Source organism: Lactuca serriola, chromosome 8 (genome assembly GCF_051521515.1).
Source record: "Lactuca serriola cultivar US96UC23 chromosome 8, Lser_US96UC23_V15, whole genome shotgun sequence".
NCBI lineage: Eukaryota > Viridiplantae > Streptophyta > Magnoliopsida > Asterales > Asteraceae > Lactuca > Lactuca serriola.
In genome coordinates, this window is record NC_136415.1 from 166,085,289 (window position 1) to 166,103,866 (window position 18,578).

Consider the following 18,578-nt stretch of genomic DNA (forward strand, 5'->3'; position numbering starts at 1 on the left):
TATATTCCCACTCATCTCCAACTTGCAAATATATTTACCAAGAGCTTGCCAAGACCATTGTTTGAACAGTTTCGTGCCAAGCTTCGCGTTGGACCACCACCGTTCAGCTTGCCGGGGGGAGGGGGTATTGGTGATATTCTAGATACTAAAGATAACCATGATCCTGATAGATAACTGTTGTATAGGATTTAAACTCTTGTTTATTAGCTTAGTTAGTTTCACATATCTTGTAATCTGTTATATATACACATGAATAATATCAATCATAAGTTAAGTGAAAATACATCTGTTAGTATCGTGTCCAGAATCTGACTTCGTACATTCCGGACTAACAAAGTATATTCCAGGAGTACGATAGTCAATACCATACATAGAATTGACATTACGGAGTCACAGACACACATTTCTAACCCTAAAAACTTAGATATTTCGTACCTATATAAAATGGTATCCCATTTTTTTAGTTAGTTACTTCATATCATCCATAATTCTCTATTATAACTGCTTGAAGATGAGCTTCTTTGATAGTTAGCATGAAGAATGCTTTGCCAACCTGCCTATTTACCTACACAACCTTCGGTATACGAACCCTCATAGTTACACGAACATCAAAATTGATGTTATGGATCGTTTCTAACTTTGTTTTGTTGATGTTAGAAGTGTAGTAAAATAATTTTGTTCCATATATAAATTGTTTATTTAAAACTTATAACGTTTTTACAACTAATTGTTTTGTTTTCCTAAAAAATACAACTCTATGCATTCATAGGTTACTTGTTTCATGTCATCTTTATAGGTAGTGTTTGTCTAAGAGGGAACTACCTAAATACAATGTTTGTAGCCGTTGTTATGGATAGGAACAACTAGACCCTCCCTATAGCATTTTGTTTGTGCATGGCAAATAATGTCGACTCTTTTACTTAATTCCTGATGAGGTTGATGGAAGGTCTCACGGAGGCTAGGGAAGTATCCTTCATAACCAATATGGGCGATGCAATTACTTCTTGCATAGATTAGGTATTCCCAGATTCCTATCATGGGTATTATTGCAAGAGTATATCAATGTATATGCACACAAGAGTTGGTGGAAACAGAATATTGGAACCTTTGTTCTGGCATACATGCAAATCGTATACTATGTCTTATTTTCAACACACAATTTGTCAGTTAAACCATGACACACATGAGGTTCTTGCCAACATCGGTCATGCGAAATGATCAAGACCATATTACCCTAACATGTGTTAGAATGTACTCAACATTGATATTCCATAATTCCTATTGGTCTTATCGATTTATGAATGCAATGTACCGATAATAATACTTATTGAGGTAATTCATTACATTCAACGGATTTTTGTTCAACATAGTCTCATGGAAGGTAAAATGCTATAAAATATTAAATTGTTATTTAGTTGTAAAAATACCATAAATCATAATGTTCTTTAGGGAGGTTGACTAGCGTACTCACCTCGTATGAAAAGATGATGCTTCACAGGAGGATGCAAAATCCGGTTTGATAATAGGAAACAAAGATCCCGTCTTCATTCATGTCCGTCATTTTTCAAGTTTTTTAAATTTAAAACAATGTGTATTGTAGATCTAAATCGCACACATGTTCATATGGGAAATGGTGTAGTCTCGGTATAACATGTAGTCATGTTATTGTGGTATCATGTAATTCAAACATCACAGAATATGACCATATTGTTCAAATATATTATCGGGTTGATTATTTGGCACTACATACCAAAATGTGCATCATGTTCCCCCTCCACCAAAATGGGAAATAATAGACCTATTGATGGTTGTTTTAATCCATATGTAACCTGTCACACCCCCAAACCAAGGATGGCGAAAACGTCCGGGGGTGGAGGACTTCATGTGTAGTATCATAACAACAATGGCAATAGTGATGAAAGTAAACACAACCAACATATATATAATTGAAAGAGTTACATCATTGTATGAATTACATGTTTCAAAATCAATTACAATATGTTGTCAAAATATGATAAGTTTGACGCCTCAACGCCCCATCCTCAAAAGTACTTTGTTACTTGTTTAGCGATTTCCTGAGAATACAAGTAGTTTGAAAAAGTGTCAACACAATGGTTGGTGAGTTCATAAGTTTTTGTATATAATTATGAAAAAAAAAAAAAGTTTGTCTCGTAATTGTATAGTTATTCCAGAAAAATCCGATATTTTCCTTAAAATGAATACTGTAGTCTTGTATCCAAAGACTGAAACATATGAGTAATCTTCCTTATTTACAAAAATAACGTGAGTTTATTTCAATATAAACGCGTATGATATTAGTGAAATTCTCGTAAATTCTTAAGTTTGTTAATACTTTCTGTGAGTTATTATAACCATACTTGACATAGACGGCCTCGTAATGCGACGTTCTTCAGGCGTCGCCGTTAAATGACACTTGTCACCACAGACCTGCCGGTCTAGCTGTTGCAAGCAGCTCTGGTGTGGGTTTGTCAAACCCAATATAGATCTATACACAACTATCACGTTTTCCCTACAAGAGACTCTGGTTACAATTTACAGGACTTGTCGACTTTGTTACTTTGGAAGTAACCCGAAGGGAATGACTCACAAATTTATTCATTAACAGATTTACGTGAACTAAACTGAAAACCTTTGGTAAATAAGTTTGAGAAGTAAATGATACATAAACTATACCTATTATAGTTTATCCAAAACGTTTGTAATGTATAAGAATTCTTTTATGAATGCTTTAATGCTATGAATCCATAAACTATGCTCATTATAGCTTAATATACGTGTTCTAAATGAATGATTAATCTTATCATGAATGACTATATTTCAGTTTATGATGATAAACTAACAAGGAAACACATTCAATATTTAGAACTTATCGTTGTACACTTTGCTCAACATAATACAAGGTGTTATGAAAGTTATAAGTTGTTAACAAAATTTCAACCTTTCTACACTGTTTTTGAAAAGTCATAGAAAAATCATATGAAGTTGAAAACTAAATCCGTAAATTCTGAGAGTTCCCAAAATGTGTCTAGTTTACTCATAATTTTTATCATGATTTTTAATGACCTCCAACTTGGGTGAAAAAGTCCATAATCACAGACTGGTCCGGATTGGTGTTTGAAATGATAGGCAGTTTTGTAAAAATCACCATAAATTGTAGAAAAATCGTATGGAGATGTGCAAGTAGTCATTTTAAAGCTAAGAACTGGAACTACTTACACCTAAAACAGTTTTGAAAACTAAAATGTTTAAGTTGTCCAAAACAGTCCGTGAATGGAGTCCAACTTTTCTGATGAAAGTTGTTAGAAAAATTTAGTTATGTTCTTGGTGTTTTAACTTGTATTCCCCCCCCCCCCCCCTAAAAACTTAAGAAAACATAAAAATGTAGGGGTATGAACTCACCTTGAGTGATTTAAGTAGGTAAGTGTTGAAGAAGAGAAGTGTTCAACCCAAGAACACTTGAAGAATCACTTGAAGATTCGAAGATCTAACAAGAATGTGATGATGTTTGTATAAGAAATCTTTGATTTTGGGTAGGAGGATGTGTAATAATCATAAGAAAGATGATGATACTTACTAATTGTAGGAGAAGAGTCTTGGAGTATGCCTTGAAATTCTTGAATTAGAGAGAAAAAGATGAGAGAGTTTGGAGTGTGATTCTTGGTAAAAATGAGAGAATGATTAAAGTGTGAGGAGAGAGGATGGATGTTTCAGCCCTAAGAACGTGGGAATAGTTGTAAATAGTGAGAAAGGACCTATGGAGTGACTAGGGATGGGCTGGTGGTGAATAGTGACATGGAGTGGGTATGGGAGTGGTTGCTTGTGTCATAGACATAAGTAAAGTCAACACTCTACCTTTGTACTTCACCCACTCTCTTTTGGATAAGGTTTTATCCTTAAAAATGTGATTAATTAATAGTTAAGGGTCCTTATATGTTAAAATAAAGTTTTGGGTGAAAATCCCATGTTAAAACAATTAAAAACGGGCCTAAAATGCGAATTTAGTCGAAAACCGGGAGAAAAAGCATTCCCAGCGAGACCTCTCGGTCCTAGGCCGAGGTTCGGTCCTTGCTGGTGCCGAGTCGGAAGTGGGTTGCGAACCAGAGGCGAGATGCGAAGGGTCCTAGGCCGAGGGTTCGGTCCGAAGCTCAGAAGCGAGGGTCAGAAGCGAAGGTGGTCAGAAGGGAAGGTTCGGTAGCCATTAGAAGAGAAGAGGTCAGATCCGAAACGTGCCGAACGTTCGGGTTCGGTTGAGGCATGCAAAGTTCGGGCCCGAGAGGACCTTTCGGGTTCGGTTCAGCAACCTTCGACTCAGAAGGGTTCGGTTCCTAAGAGGGGTTTCGGTTCCTAAGAGGGGTTTCGGCTCCTTAAGTCCGTTTTTCGCATAGACTTCCTTTTTTGGGCTGTTTTCGCCAAATTCGAGGGTCGGGATGCCCCGAGTGATTATAGAAAGTTGAGAGAGATTTTGAGAGAGATTTGAGAGAGATTCCACATACTTAGAGAGATTTGGGAGAGATTTGACATTCTTGGAGAGATTTCACATACAGAGAGATATTTGGGAGAGATCTCATATTCTTAGAGAGATTTGGGAGAGATTTGACATTCTTGGAGAGATTTCACATACAAAGAGATATTTGGGAGAGATTTCATATTCTTAGAGAGATTTGGGAGAGATTTGACATTCTTGGGGAGATTTCACATACAGAGAGATATTTGGGAGAGATTTCATATTCTTAGAGAGATTTGGGAGAGATTTCACATACAGAGAGATATTTGGGAGAGATTTCATATTCTTAGAGAGATTTGGGAGAGATTTGACATTCTTGGAGAGATTTCACATACAAAGAGATATTTGGGAGAGATTTCATATTCTTAGAGAGATTTGGGAGAGATTTGACATTCTTGGGGAGATTTCACATACAGAGAGATATTTGGGAGAGATTTCATATTCTTAGAGAGATTTGGGAGAGATTTCACATACAGAGAGATATTTGGGAGAGATTTCATATTCTTAGAGAGATTTGGGAGAGATTTGACATTCTTGGAGAGATTTCACATACAAAGAGATATTTGGGAGAGATTTCATATTCTTAGAGAGATTTGGGAGAGATTTGACATACTTGGAGAGATTTCACATACAGAGAGATATTTGGGAGAGATTTCACATACTTAGAGAGTTTTGGGAGAGATTTGACATACTTGGAGAGATTTCACATACAAAGAGATATTTGGGAGAGATTTCACATACAAAGAGATATTTGGGAGATATTTCATATTCTTAGAGAGATTTGGGAGAGATTTGACATACTTGGAGAGATTTCACATACAGAGAGATATTTGGGAGAGATTTCACTTTCTTAGAGAGATTTGGGAGAGATTTGACATTCTTGGAGAGATTTCACATACAAAGAGATATTTGGGAGAGATTTCATATTCTTAGAGAGATTTGGGAGAGATTTGACATACTTGGAGAGATTTCACATACAGAGAGATATTTGGGAGAGATTTCACTTTCTTAGAGAGATTTGGGAGAGATTTGACATTCTTGGAGAGATTTCACATACAGAGAGATATTTGGGAGAGATTTCATATTCTTAGAGAGATTTGGGAGAGATTTGACATTCTTGGAGAGATTTCACATACAAAGAGATATTTGGGAGAGATTTCATATTCTTAGAGAGATTTGGGAGAGATTTGACATACTTGGAGAGGTTTCACATACAGAGAGATATTTGGGAGAGATTTCACATACTTAGAGAGATTAGGGAGAGATTTCACATACTTAGAGAGATTTGGGAGAGATTCTCGATAAGAAGAGATAGAGTGAAAACGATTGAGAGCGGTTTCGTGTGTGACGAATGTGAGTGTCCGGCTTCGCAATGCAAGGTCTGTAAACCCCGTTATGCCATGTTTTAGGATCTTACACACTCCCTATGAGTATACAACATTGTTTTATTGTTCTTGTTCATTGTTTAGCACTAAGGTTAAAGAAATTTAAACACACGAACTTTCCAAGTGATGTTTTCTCATTAAGATAGTGAGTTATACAGAAATTACATAATACAAACCCTATTATACAAGGTTTAATTGAGTTGACCGGTTTGACTCGTTGACCTTGTCCGACTTAGACTTGACCCGAATTTGACTATTGTCACATAACCGAATATTTATCTTTATCACAATTAATTATTTATGTGTTAGATGCATTTTATGCATCATTTTGGTTACATTTAAATTCATTATGTATCACGGCATTTATAGCCACATTTTTAGTATAATTTGAACAATGTCTGTTTTCCATAAGAATGCCCATACTGCTTAAATTTTAATGTATTTTTCAGGGACTTTGATGCGGAGTTGGACTTTGGATGTGAAAGTGGAGCACTGGAGCTTAAACAAACCTAAACGTACCTGAGAATGCTAGAGAATGGAAGAAAGCAACTTGTATTGAAGTTCTGACCCTGGAATGCAAAAAATGACATAAATCAGGGGTCGTGCTCATCAGGCAGGAGTCATGCTTCCTTCATGAACTTGAGTTGGCAAAATTATGAGTGATATTTTACGAATGCTTACTGCAATGGCCAGGCGGGGGTCGTGCTTCCCAAGCACAAGCCGTGCTTACTCCCCGACGACAAATTTCCTAATTTTTCAAGATTTAAAAGAGAATGTTGTTTAACATATGAAGGACATGACCTGGTTAGTCAAGCACGTGACATGCTACATGCTCATACCTCTAAAAAATCTTGTTTTGGAAATGTACTTCATTTAATTATGCCTGGACGTGACCCACCTCTAAATATAGGTCGTGCTTCCCTAGAATGGGTCATACTTAGGTTCAGAACCGTAATCTACTATCAAGTATGCTCTATAAAATAGGAGATATCTTCTCAGTAGGACCTTAGACTGCTGCAGGCGAATTTTTGGCAAATCTCCGAAGTTTTTTGGCGATTTTCCAGATCTGAAGATTGTAGTTTGACTTATTCATCTAGTTTAGTAAGATTTATAGTTTAGACTTTATTTTTTTAGTGTTTGTAATTCAGTTTTAGGCATGTCAAGCTAAAAACCCTACATATGAGTTTCACGCCGACTCAACATTTTGTGAAAGTAATCATTAAGCTTGATTTTTGGTTGTGATTTCTATGATCACTTTTGTTTTTTAATGAATGTTTGATTTTGATTCAATTTTTGTTGGCTACTTTAATTGTTATTAGATCATTCTAGTTAACTGGTTATTAAAATTCATAATTGTTTTAATCAACCAGTAATAAGTAATACACACATGATTAAGCAGGTTCGGGGTAGACTCCAGACAACTCATAGTCGGCAGAAGAGCTATGCCAACAAGTGCCGATTAGATCTAAAGTTCCATGTTGGGGATATGGTTCTCATGAAGGTTTTACCTTTGAAAGGTGTCATCAGATTCAAGAAGAGTGACAAGTTGGGGCCCAAGTACATCGGTCCTTTCAAGGTTTTGGCCTACGTAGGCCGGGTTGCTTATCGCTTGGATCTTCCCGAGGAGCTTAGTCAGATCCATAACACATTTCACGTCTCTCAGTTGCGGAAATGTTTATTAGATGATTCCGCGGTGGTTCCATTGGATGATACTCAGGGGGATGATCACATTAACTATATCGAGAGACCGATTTCGGTCTTGACAGAAAGACGAAAACCTTGATGAACAATGTTGTTGAGTTGGTGAAAGTTTATTGGCAGCACCACAAGGGTTCAGAATGGACGTGGGAGCCAGAAGACAAGATGAGGGAGCACTACCCATAGTTATTTGGGCCAGCGGACTTTGAGGACGAAGTCTGATTCAAGTGGGGGAGAATCGTAACATTCGAGATTATTGGTATGTTTCTCTCTAACCCTTAATGTTAAATTTCTCTCATTTTATTCCCTATCTAGTATGTGGGGTGTTCTTTATGAGTACGCTTAGCGTACTAGCTCATCAATGGATTGCAGATGCACCCACGTACGATGGGTGTACGTGGGAGTATGCAGAGCGTATGCAATGCTAGGGCAAACCCTAATTTTTAGGGTTTGTGCCCCTATTTAAACAACTTATGACACCCTTGGACCTCCTAATGAACAACCTCCATCTCTTTATACCCTAAGATCGAAACCCTAATTGTCATTTGTGAGATTTGATATTGGAGGTGAGTTTTGGTGGTGTTTTTGGTGAAATAGAAGAAGAATGACACTTGGAGGTTGCTTGGGAATGGATTGAGCTTGTAGATCTAGAGCCATCTTCATCTTAGCAAGCCATTTGAGGTGAAAAGCTTTCATCTTGGTAGTTCCTTATGCTAGATCCAACTTAGGGTGTTATTTGTGCATTTTTGGGTCCTTTAAGCCATATTTGAGATTATGGTCTACTCAAGAAGCCATGGATGTTAGATCTTAGCCCCTTTGAGGTCCCTTGTCCATAAAAATGCAACATTTATGAGTTATATTAGTCCATGCATGTGTTAGGATTCTTAATGTGCTTCTTTTTTAGTTTTGGGTCCCATTAAGTCATGCATGGGAGTAAAGTTGCCAACTTTACGTGTTAAGTCACCGTTTAGGATCAGATCTGAGAGTTATCTTGATGGCATAACCAATTGAGTGCTTAAGCATAAGTCTGAGTCGCCCAACATACTCAGTGGTTTGACTTCGATTGACTTTCACGGGTTTGGGCCATATTTGGACTTTTAGGGTTTGGGCCTTGTTAGGCTATTGGACTTCTGACTTTGGGTCATTACTAGACTATGGACTTTCTTGGAATTAGGTCCATGATGATTTTTGGGCCCAATTAGGAAGTTGGGCCATATTGGGCCTCGGGATGTCGTTTAGGAATTTAGGCCTTTTGAGCAAATGGGTTGGGCCTTGGTTGTGAGCTAAGTAAGAAAAGGGTAAAATGGTTTTTTTACCCTTGATGTTGGACAAGTAATTTAGATTATTGATTATGAGTCAATATCCAATTATTAATTGGATATTATTTGATGGTGTTAACATGTGGATTTTCTAGATCAACAAACCAATATTTTATTTGAGAGATTCAACAGTTTGAGGTGAGTTTCCTCATTGTGTTTAGTGAGTCGAAGGCACCAATGCTGGCCCACGGTTTATTATGATTAGGATGCTAGTTGTCTGCGTGAATCTACATGTATGTTTTCTGATATGTTTACCAGGCAAGGCCCAATGTCAGGTAGGGCCTGATGACTGACAGATCTGTTCTGAGCGGGGCTCGATGCTGAGCGGGGCCCGATGTCATGCGAGACCTGATGACGAGCGGGGCCCATTATATGTTTGATATGTATGATATGTGGTATTTTTGGGAACTCCTTAAGCTTTGTGCTTATGGTTTTTAGTTTATGTTTTAGGTACTTGTGGTTCGAAGGGGAAGACCTCGGGATGACTACACTACACACACCATATTGTTTCGCATTTTACATGACTCTAATGTTTTTTTGATGTTATTTGATATACTATGATTTCACTATGGTTTTATAATATTTTTATCGATAATGGTTTTATTAATATAAAAATAGAAATTTTCGGTCTTAATTTTTGGGACGTTACAGTTCCTAGAAGCCTCCTTGGTTAATAAGGAAAGTCATCTGAATTGTAATATGATATTATTATTTTGAATTCAAATCAGGGCTTCCTACAACTATAAATAAGGACCTCTAGAATGTTTAAGAACCCTACACAACACAAGGAATTTTTGAAATCCCTTTCCCCCTATCTTATTTTGATCCTTGGGTTTGGGTGTGACATATTAAAGGCTTCCACACTATTGGGGATAGCAGTCCAAGAAGGGTTCTTACAAGTACATTTCTATTTACGATAATAGCAATAAGGTATGTGATTTAAACCTTTATGATTTTCGATTCAACTAGGGTTATTTAGAAGTTCAAAGTATGTTATTACTAGGAGAAAACCCATAGATTTCTAGGATTGCATGTGCACATAATTGTTATGTGAAATTCCGCAAGCGAGTAGAAGTAATCTAGAAAACCCATAACTTTGTACCTCAAACGACTCATAAATCTGAAGAAGATGAAGGACATAAGCTAGCTCTTTGCTTCCTTACACCAAAATGAAGTTCCATCTTCCTCACACTTCACCAAAACCAAAAGAACAAGTTCTCAATCAAGCAAACAAGCTCTTAATCATGCATGGAGGATAGGGTTTTGTGTTAGGAGATTGGAGGTTGAAAACGACGACCTAATCCATGAGTTTAAGCCTTTAAACACGAAAGAAGCCTTAATTTTCATGGGTTTGGGCTGAAACAGTCACCAGGCCGTGGTGGTCATACCACCATGTCGTGGTTACCAATCAAAACACGTACTTCATTTAATTAGGGTGCCATGTCGTGGTCAATAGTTTACCACGCCGTGGCATGCCTAGGCAAGCATGCCCAGATTCCGATTTAAGCCCACACTCTAAGCCCAAAGTGTTAACCTTAAGCCCAAGAAAATCATTCATTAAGTTTCAAAGTCAATCTTTAAAGACCCAAAACCTTTACTAGATTAATTATCGTTGTAACATTCAATTAAAAATGATCTGGAAACAAGACGTTACAAAACCTTAAAAAAATGATTGAGAAACAATGTAAAAAAAAACAATAAACAATATGTTTAAACCAAACGTAAAAAAAAATCTAAATCCTAAAATATATAAATAAATTAAATACAAACAATAATAAATAATAGAGAACTTTATATAAATAGTCCTTATGGCAGAAACAAATTACATAAATGGTCCCTGTGGCAGGAAGGACAAATATATCATTTCACATAGGACTTAAGTAAAAGAAGTTAACATCGTTACCATTTCAATAAGATTTTGAAACCACAAGGACCATCTACGTAATTACTTCATCATAAGGACGAAAAGTTGGTCAATTTTGTCAACCCTAAGAACTATTTATGTAATTTTGACATAATTTTATTGCACAAAATATATGAAGTGAGTACAGTTGTAGATATTTTTATTTTATTTTATTTGAGATTGGATTGTACATGCAGTTCTTACTTTGCATGCAATTCGTGTTTTGCAGGCATACTTATTTTTCATTCAGGGTGGTGTGGTAGAAACACCACACGATTTTTTTTTTTTGAGGTTTAAAGCCAATCAAGTCTCTAGAAGTAGAACATGTAATGTTACAAATTTTGACTACTTTTTCGACCTTAGGTGGTTCTTTCTAGTTTTGAAGCTTCTACTAAAAATCATTTCTTAATTTCTGTTATTGTTGAGTTAACTTCATTAAAACCTGAATCAATTTTTAAGTTTAAACAAGTTTCTTGTTTCCTATTTGCAATATATCTCATGCTTTTTTGGTTTATACCACGAACATGTCTTTTAAGTCGTTTAGCCTAAATTTTTTTCTTTCATTTGTCTATTTGAGGTCATAATCTTGAGAAACATTCTTCTGTGCTATTTCTCAATTGTTAATTGTTGCAATATACAGTTGCCAGTCCTGTTGGTTTTGATAATTAGCAAACGGAAAATTCAACTTAGCAATTGAATTTTCCATTGATATTGCAAGATTATATATAACAAATTAATTTAAGTTTCAAAGATATGACATAAAGATCTCAAAGATCGGATCTTGCCTCCCGTCTCCATGCTTCAAAGAAATATATTTGTAGAAGATGGTATAAAGATTTCGTTAAAAAGTTTATCCGAGTCAAAGACACACGGATTAATTTGTGAATGGAATATTAAACGAACGTTTACCGTAATATACTTTTTTAATAAAATGAATTGTTTTTTTTTTTTAACAAGGATCTAATTTTAAATCTTACAAACTTGAAAAAGGTAAAAATCAAAATAACTTTACAAGTAAAAGGTATTTTTATGGAAAAGTTTTGTTATGAAAAAAAATAATATATATGTAATTTATCAAGTTTCTAAATAACATAAGTGTTGTACACATAGAATTTCAACTTCATTTTTACATGCCATAATGAGTCCGCAACGTTTAACAATTTTGCATGTAACTTATTATTATATGATAAACCGTAGATATATTGAACACCGTAAATACTACAAAAAGAAAAACAAAATCATATAACTATAAATTTATATAAATATATTAAGTTCTTAGAAGTTTTATATCAACAATTAATAACAAAAAATCATATAACTATTTATTTAAGTCAGAATAAGTGCTTGTGAAATCTTTTTATCCAAACATTAAAATTCTTAATATAAAATTCTTTATTATGGGTGGCAAAGGAATAAATCAAATAAACACTTCAAATAAACAATTTTAAAAACTCTTACTATTATTTTATTTACAAGTTTTGAAATCAATGGAGATAATATAGTTATTAAAATTTTTCCTTTTCATTTATTTTTAAGAAATGGATTATAATATAGTTTTTTACTCATTTTATTTCATGGTTATTTTAAAAAATTTACTTTAAAAAACTTGTTATAAGGGTTTTATCATTTCGTGTTTTCCAAATAACATGTTTTCGAAATAACATTGAGTGCAATTTAACATGATATGAAAAGTAAAGGGTGTAACTGTAAATTTGCAAGTCAAAGGGTCGTAACGTGAGGTGCAATTTTAGGGTTTGGATAACAGTCTGGACATAAAGCCTCCCTCTATAGCTTTCGTTTCCCTCGATACAAATTGCTGCGACGCCGGCGGTTGACCGGAAAACAGCTACCAGATTTCGGACGGGGGAGAGTTCCTGCTTCTACTTGTTTGTTAACGGCTTTCGATCATTCTTGATTTTCGCCACAAGTAAGAACTTAACAACCTTCTTCTGCATTGACTAGAAATCAGGCATCTACTTACGCAGTTCATATCATTATCTCGATTGTCATTCTCTCTGTTTACTCTTGGTTATAGATTTCTAATGTCTAATTTTTCATTTAAGCAGAAAGTCAAAAGATATGGCTGGAGGAAAGGGAGACAAGCCTGCTAATGCCAACAAATCTAATGCAAACAAATCTAATGCAGCTGCGCAGTCTAGTAGTGAGTGTTTTTACCGAATTCTCTCTTTGTGCTCATTTTCTTAATCACGTACACATACTCGCTACTTTGGGGTATAATGGATATGAATTTGTTTGCCTTGATTAGTCAAGAGAAAAGAAATGTTTTGATGTTCAACTTCAGAATTTGTGAAAGTTCTCATCCTTCTTTATAAAATTACGAATTACAGTTTGATGCAAAACAAATGATTTAGTTTTAAACTTCAATATTGATGTTGAGGCATCCGATTTCAAGTAAAAAACTGATAGTCACGATGGGGTAGCTGAATTTTTGTTTAGATTAGACATTCCATAAGTAGCTGAATTTTTGTTTATATATAAAAGCAGATTTTTTGAAAGTTATATATAAAAGCAGTTGCATGTATCTAACTATCTATATTCCCTATCTTATATTGTCATAAAACTTGCGATTGCAGAGGGAAGGAAGAAGGAGACTGGTCTAGGCCTTACCAATACCAAAGATGGAAACTTTGGGGAATGGTATTCTGAGGTATATAACATAAGACATATCCATTTTTTTCCAGCTTTCTGTGTATTTCTTATGCTTTAACTTGGTTCTTTTCTGTTCCTATAGGTTGTTACAAATGGTGAAATGATAGAATACTATGAAATCTCTGGCTGTTATATCCTCCGCCCATGGACAATGTCCATTTGGGAGATAATGCAAGTAAGCAAGAAACCATTAAGCTCAATCCACTTTTTGTTCTGATGCAATTAAGCAATAATTAAACCGTTTTTTAACATCTTTATGCAGACATACTTTGATGCAGAAATTAAAAAGATGAAGATTAAAACTTGCTACTTTCCACTTTTTGTATCTAATACCGTTCTACAAAAGGAGAAGGATCACATAGAGGGGTTTGCTCCTGAGGTATATTAACAAACATGATATTCTTGCTTTCATCTGATTTGTGCAAAAGACATGAATGCCTATAATGTTTTTGTGAATTGTGAATGTATTCTACTTTTAAATTCTTTCTTTTTCTTTTAATCTTTTAGGTTGCATGGGTGACAAGATCTGGGGACTCTGAATTAGAAGTTCCAATTGCAATTCGCCCTACTAGTGAAACTGTGATGTATCCCTACTTTTCTAAATGGATAAGAGGACACCGTGATTTACCTCTGAAACTTAATCAATGGTGTAATGTAGTTCGTTGGGAGTTTAGTAATCCCACTCCTTTTATCAGGTGCTTATTCATCACATCATCTTCTTATGTCTTAAACTTAAATCAACTCATGATGATCACTTTTGTCTTAAACTTAAATCATCTCATGAAATCTTGAACTTTCTGTTATTTTAGGAGTCGTGAGTTTCTTTGGCAAGAAGGACACACTGCTTTTGCAACAAAGGAAGAAGCAGACACTGAGGTATAACATAATAAACTTAAAGATTAAAAGAAACATGAAAAATTGATATCTTTTTTTTTTAATAAAACAAATACCCTTTTTGTATATAAGATGCTCAATCTCATTGAATTATGATTTATTTTAGGTTCTTGAGATTCTTGAACTATACAGACGCCTATATGAGGAGTATTTAGCTGTCCCTGTTGTGAAAGGGAAGAAAAGTGAAATGGAGAAGTTTGCTGGTGGACTTTACACCACAAGTGTTGAGGTACTTATAACTTATATAAGATAGTATATAAAGTATAAACCAAGAAATGTTAAATGACATTTTTGCCCTTCATAAAGTATTTATAAAGTATAACCTATTTTGTAGGCATTCATTCCAAACACAGGACGTGGTGTACAAGGTGCAACCTCCCACTGTTTAGGACAAAATTTTGCAAAAATGTTTGAGATTAACTTTGAGGATGAAAAGGGGGAAAAAGCTATGGTGTGGCAAAACTCATGGGCTTACAGTACACGCACGGTATTTATTAAATAAGACTAATTTCTCATCAACCCATTGTACTTTTTAAAAAAAATTATCCAATTATATCATTATATTTTTTAAAAATTGAAAGTAGATTGCTATTGTTTACAGATAGGGGTGATGGTGATGGTTCATGGTGATGATAAAGGCCTGGTGTTGCCTCCTAAAGTTGCAGCTGTTCAAGTTATTGTAGTCAATGTGCCTTATAAAGATGCAGACACTGAAAAAATAAAAGATGCATGTTTGGACACTGTGAAAACCTTAAGTGATTTAGGTATTCGTGCTGAAGCTGATTTGAGAGAAAACTATTCCCCTGGTTGGAAGTATTCTCATTGGGAAATGAAAGGTGTTCCTTTAAGGATTGAAATTGGACCTAGAGATGTCACCAATAAACAGGTAATGGAATTGGAATTCGATTGGAATAGAATTGGTGATTCCATGGAATCACTGATTCACCGGAGTTGGTGATTCCATGGAATCACTGATTCCCTGGAATTGTTGGTTCTGTGGAATCGGTGATTCCATTGGAATTAGAAAAAAATAAGCTGTTTGTTTTTCAGGTGCGTGTTGTTAGGCGTGACAATGGAGAGAAAATTGATATTCCAATGGCGGATTTGGTGAAAGTGAAGGAGTTGTTGGATGATGTTCAACAAAGCATGTTTAATGTTGCTAAACAAAAACGTGATGCATGTGTTGAAGTGACAAAAACATGGGATGAGTTTATTAAAGCTTTAGGTCAAAAGAAATTGATTTTGGCTCCATGGTGTGATGAAGAGGTAATACTTTTGATTTAATTAACATAATTAATTACAAAAAGTTGTTTATCTTTTTCTTTTTAGAGTTACAAAAGAGATAATTCATGTTCAAAACTTACAGAAGGTAGATTAAAGTACGAGTAAATTACATTTTTAGTCCTTGAGGATAGCTGAGTTTTTCAGTTTTGGCCCTTGCAATTTTGGTCCTTATTTGAGGTTTTTGTATCTTTTTGGGAAGTAAAATGACTATTTTTGGGGATCAAAGTTGCAAAAGTCAACTGAACTCAGGGACCAAAAGTACTCATTTAATTTGGAACAAGGACCAAAAACATTACAAGAAGCTTAAACAAGGACCAAAATTGCAAATGTCAACTAAACTCAGGGCCCAAAAGTACTCATTTAACTTAGAACAAGGGCCAAAAACATTACAAGAAGCTCAAGTAAGGACCAAAGTTGCAAGAGAAAGCTTTTTGGGACTAGATTTGCAAAAGAAGCTATAAATAGGGATGAAAAATGTAATTTACTATTAAAGTAGTTATTGTTGTTCCTTGGCAACTCATGGTATTACAAAATTTGAGACTAATTGTGATGTGTAGTAAAAGGCAAAATATAACTTTAAAGGATTATCCATTTATTATTAATTTATTTTTTTCGGATAAGTTTTAAATTTAATAATATATTTCAGGAAGTGGAGAAGGATGTGAAAACTAAGACAAAAGGAGAGACAGGAGCGGCTAAGACACTTTGCTCTCCATTTGAACAGCCTGAACTGCCCGAAGGTATAATTTTTATAAATTTTAAATTGCAATATTTTCTACCATCCAATAAGGGCATTTTCGTCTTTTGCACTGAAAATAAGGGCATTTATGTAAAACTTAATATTTGTGACAGGTACCTTGTGCTTTGCATCTGGGAAACCTGCCAAGAAATGGACATATTGGGGCCGAAGCTATTAACAAAATTTAAAATTTGGTTTTGTGGTTTATGTTTACTATATGGAAAGCTTTGAGGAGTTAATCGTGTTTTTTTTTAAGTGTTTGAAATATTGGAACAATTGTTAGTACTGTTTTTGGAAGAAAAAAAAACATGTTTGGTACACTACTGGCTAATTAACTTGATGACTTTAATATAGTTAACATAACAATAATTTTGAAGTAGTTCTTTAAATTTAATTTTTTTTGTCAACATAAAAAGAACCTTCATCTGTCTTATCATACACAGTATCTCATTTGAAAGGGATTATCATTCTCTCATTCAATATTGTGCAACTTACATGTTGATGAGCACAATGCAATTTACGTCGCAACTACTTTCTTAAGCTGTATTACAACATTTTTGTTTCTCTTAGTGAAATTCCCAACTCTCCAAAGTCCTCTTTTATCTTATAAATAGAAAGCCACATCCTTTTAATACCATGCTTTGCAAAAGGCTTCCCATCAACACAAGGGATATCGTGTATCGCCTTTATACAAGAAAACCAAAGAGTGTTCTTTTCAACCTTCAATTTGCACCACCATTTATCTAAAAGAGCAATGTTCATAATTCTAAGACAACTCACTCCAAGGCCACCTTTGTTATTTTGGTCTAGCCACCAAACTCCAATTTACCCAATGATTTTTTTCTCTTATTTTCAATATCATCCCAAAGTAGGGATGTCAACGGGGGCAAACAGGACGGGGCGTGCATCCCCCATCCCCGCCCCCGAAATTAAGGCTTCAAATCATCAAGGTAACTATCCTAGCTCCTAGTGTAACATTTTTAGCCTTCAATTTCGAGTTCAAATCATGGAATAGGACCATAAACATGTGTTTACGGCCCTGGAACATTCTAGGGCCGTGAACACATAAAAGTGGGTTTTTTGAGCCTTAAAACCCTTCCAAAACACCATTGGAGCTTAGATATGGCTTATAGACTTATGGGATTGGACTTAGAACACCTTAAACTCATCATTAGAGGAGTAAACATGAGTTTACTGTCCAAGAACATGCTTGGGCCGTAAACTCATTATCATGGAGAGTAAACTCATTTCCGAGTGTTTAAATGCCACTTAAACACACCAATAGCCTTGGACTAAAATCTAGAAGCAACCACAAACGAATTAGAAGCCTAAAACTTGATGAAAACAACTCCCTAAGGAGTTCACGGCCTTAAACCCCCCAAGGATGGGTTCTTGGGCAGTAAACTCCTAAATCATGATCAAATGGTGCCCAAACTTCACCCCTTGGCTTGTAAAATAGCTTGAAATCATATGTGATTGACTAAGGACCACCAAAACACATTTTGAATATGTATACAAGAGCTTACGGCCGTAAACTCCTCAAATGGTCCCTAAGATGCTCAAACTACTTTCCCATGCCTTGAAACCAAACCTAGAATTACCCCTCAAATGATTCAAGGCCATTTAGCACTCTAGAACACCCCACCATGAGTTTACGGCCATAAACTCATGGGGAGCAGGTCTTTAGGGACGAAAACTCTTGTGTGAGTTTACTCTTGAAGAGTAAACTCCATATCCAAGCTATATGTGTCTATAGATGTCACCCGGGTCCCTCCAAACACTTGTAATGAAGTGTTTTCGCGACTAGAAGTGTATGTCCTCAACTAATTAATAATTCAAAGCCTAATTAGATACAAATGTGTACCTTTTCATAATACATAGGAATCTTGTGCGTTTGCAAGCCCCGAACTGACGTTTAGGATCCAAACCGACGCGTTCCTCAACCGGTGAGTTCATACCCTTACCATTTTTCCGTGTTTTTCAAATGTTTTCAGGGGGAATACAAGCAAAAGTACAAGGAAATCTTGTACTTAAACTTATTTTCAGCTCAAATGTTTCATTTTATGTATGCTTTTAATATCGAAAATCGTGTTAACCAATGTTTCGAATTGCAGAGTAAACTGTTAGACCAAATGTTGATTTCTTTAAAAAGTGTTATAAA

At 35.3% G+C, this 18,578-nt stretch overlaps 1 protein-coding gene across 1 annotated transcript; it reads left to right on the forward strand.

Moving 5' to 3' along the window:
• Positions 1 to 12,581: 12,581 nt before the first annotated feature.
• LOC145066233 (proline--tRNA ligase, cytoplasmic-like) lies at positions 12,582 to 16,737 on the forward strand. The gene is made up of 13 exons (XM_079013446.1): positions 12,582 to 12,757; positions 12,897 to 12,991; positions 13,425 to 13,498; positions 13,583 to 13,675; positions 13,763 to 13,879; positions 14,008 to 14,195; positions 14,310 to 14,376; positions 14,501 to 14,623; positions 14,729 to 14,881; positions 14,996 to 15,280; positions 15,445 to 15,660; positions 16,325 to 16,418; positions 16,531 to 16,737. The coding sequence occupies exons 2-13, from the start codon at positions 12,910 to 12,912 to the stop codon at positions 16,593 to 16,595; spliced, it is 1,557 nt and encodes a 518-aa protein (XP_078869572.1). The 5' UTR covers positions 12,582 to 12,757; positions 12,897 to 12,909; the 3' UTR covers positions 16,596 to 16,737.
• Positions 16,738 to 18,578: the final 1,841 nt, after the last annotated feature.

Bases quoted from the DNA above. Each gene is read 5' to 3' on its own strand.
- LOC145066233 (XM_079013446.1), top strand. From the start codon at position 12,910: ATGGCTGGAGGAAAGGGAGACAAGCCTGCTAATGCCAACAAATCTAAT. The intron at 13,880-14,007 runs GTATATTAACAA...TTAATCTTTTAG, and splicing joins TAGAGGGGTTTGCTCCTGAG to GTTGCATGGGTGACAAGATC. The intron at 14,377-14,500 runs GTATAACATAAT...GATTTATTTTAG, and splicing joins AGGAAGAAGCAGACACTGAG to GTTCTTGAGATTCTTGAACT.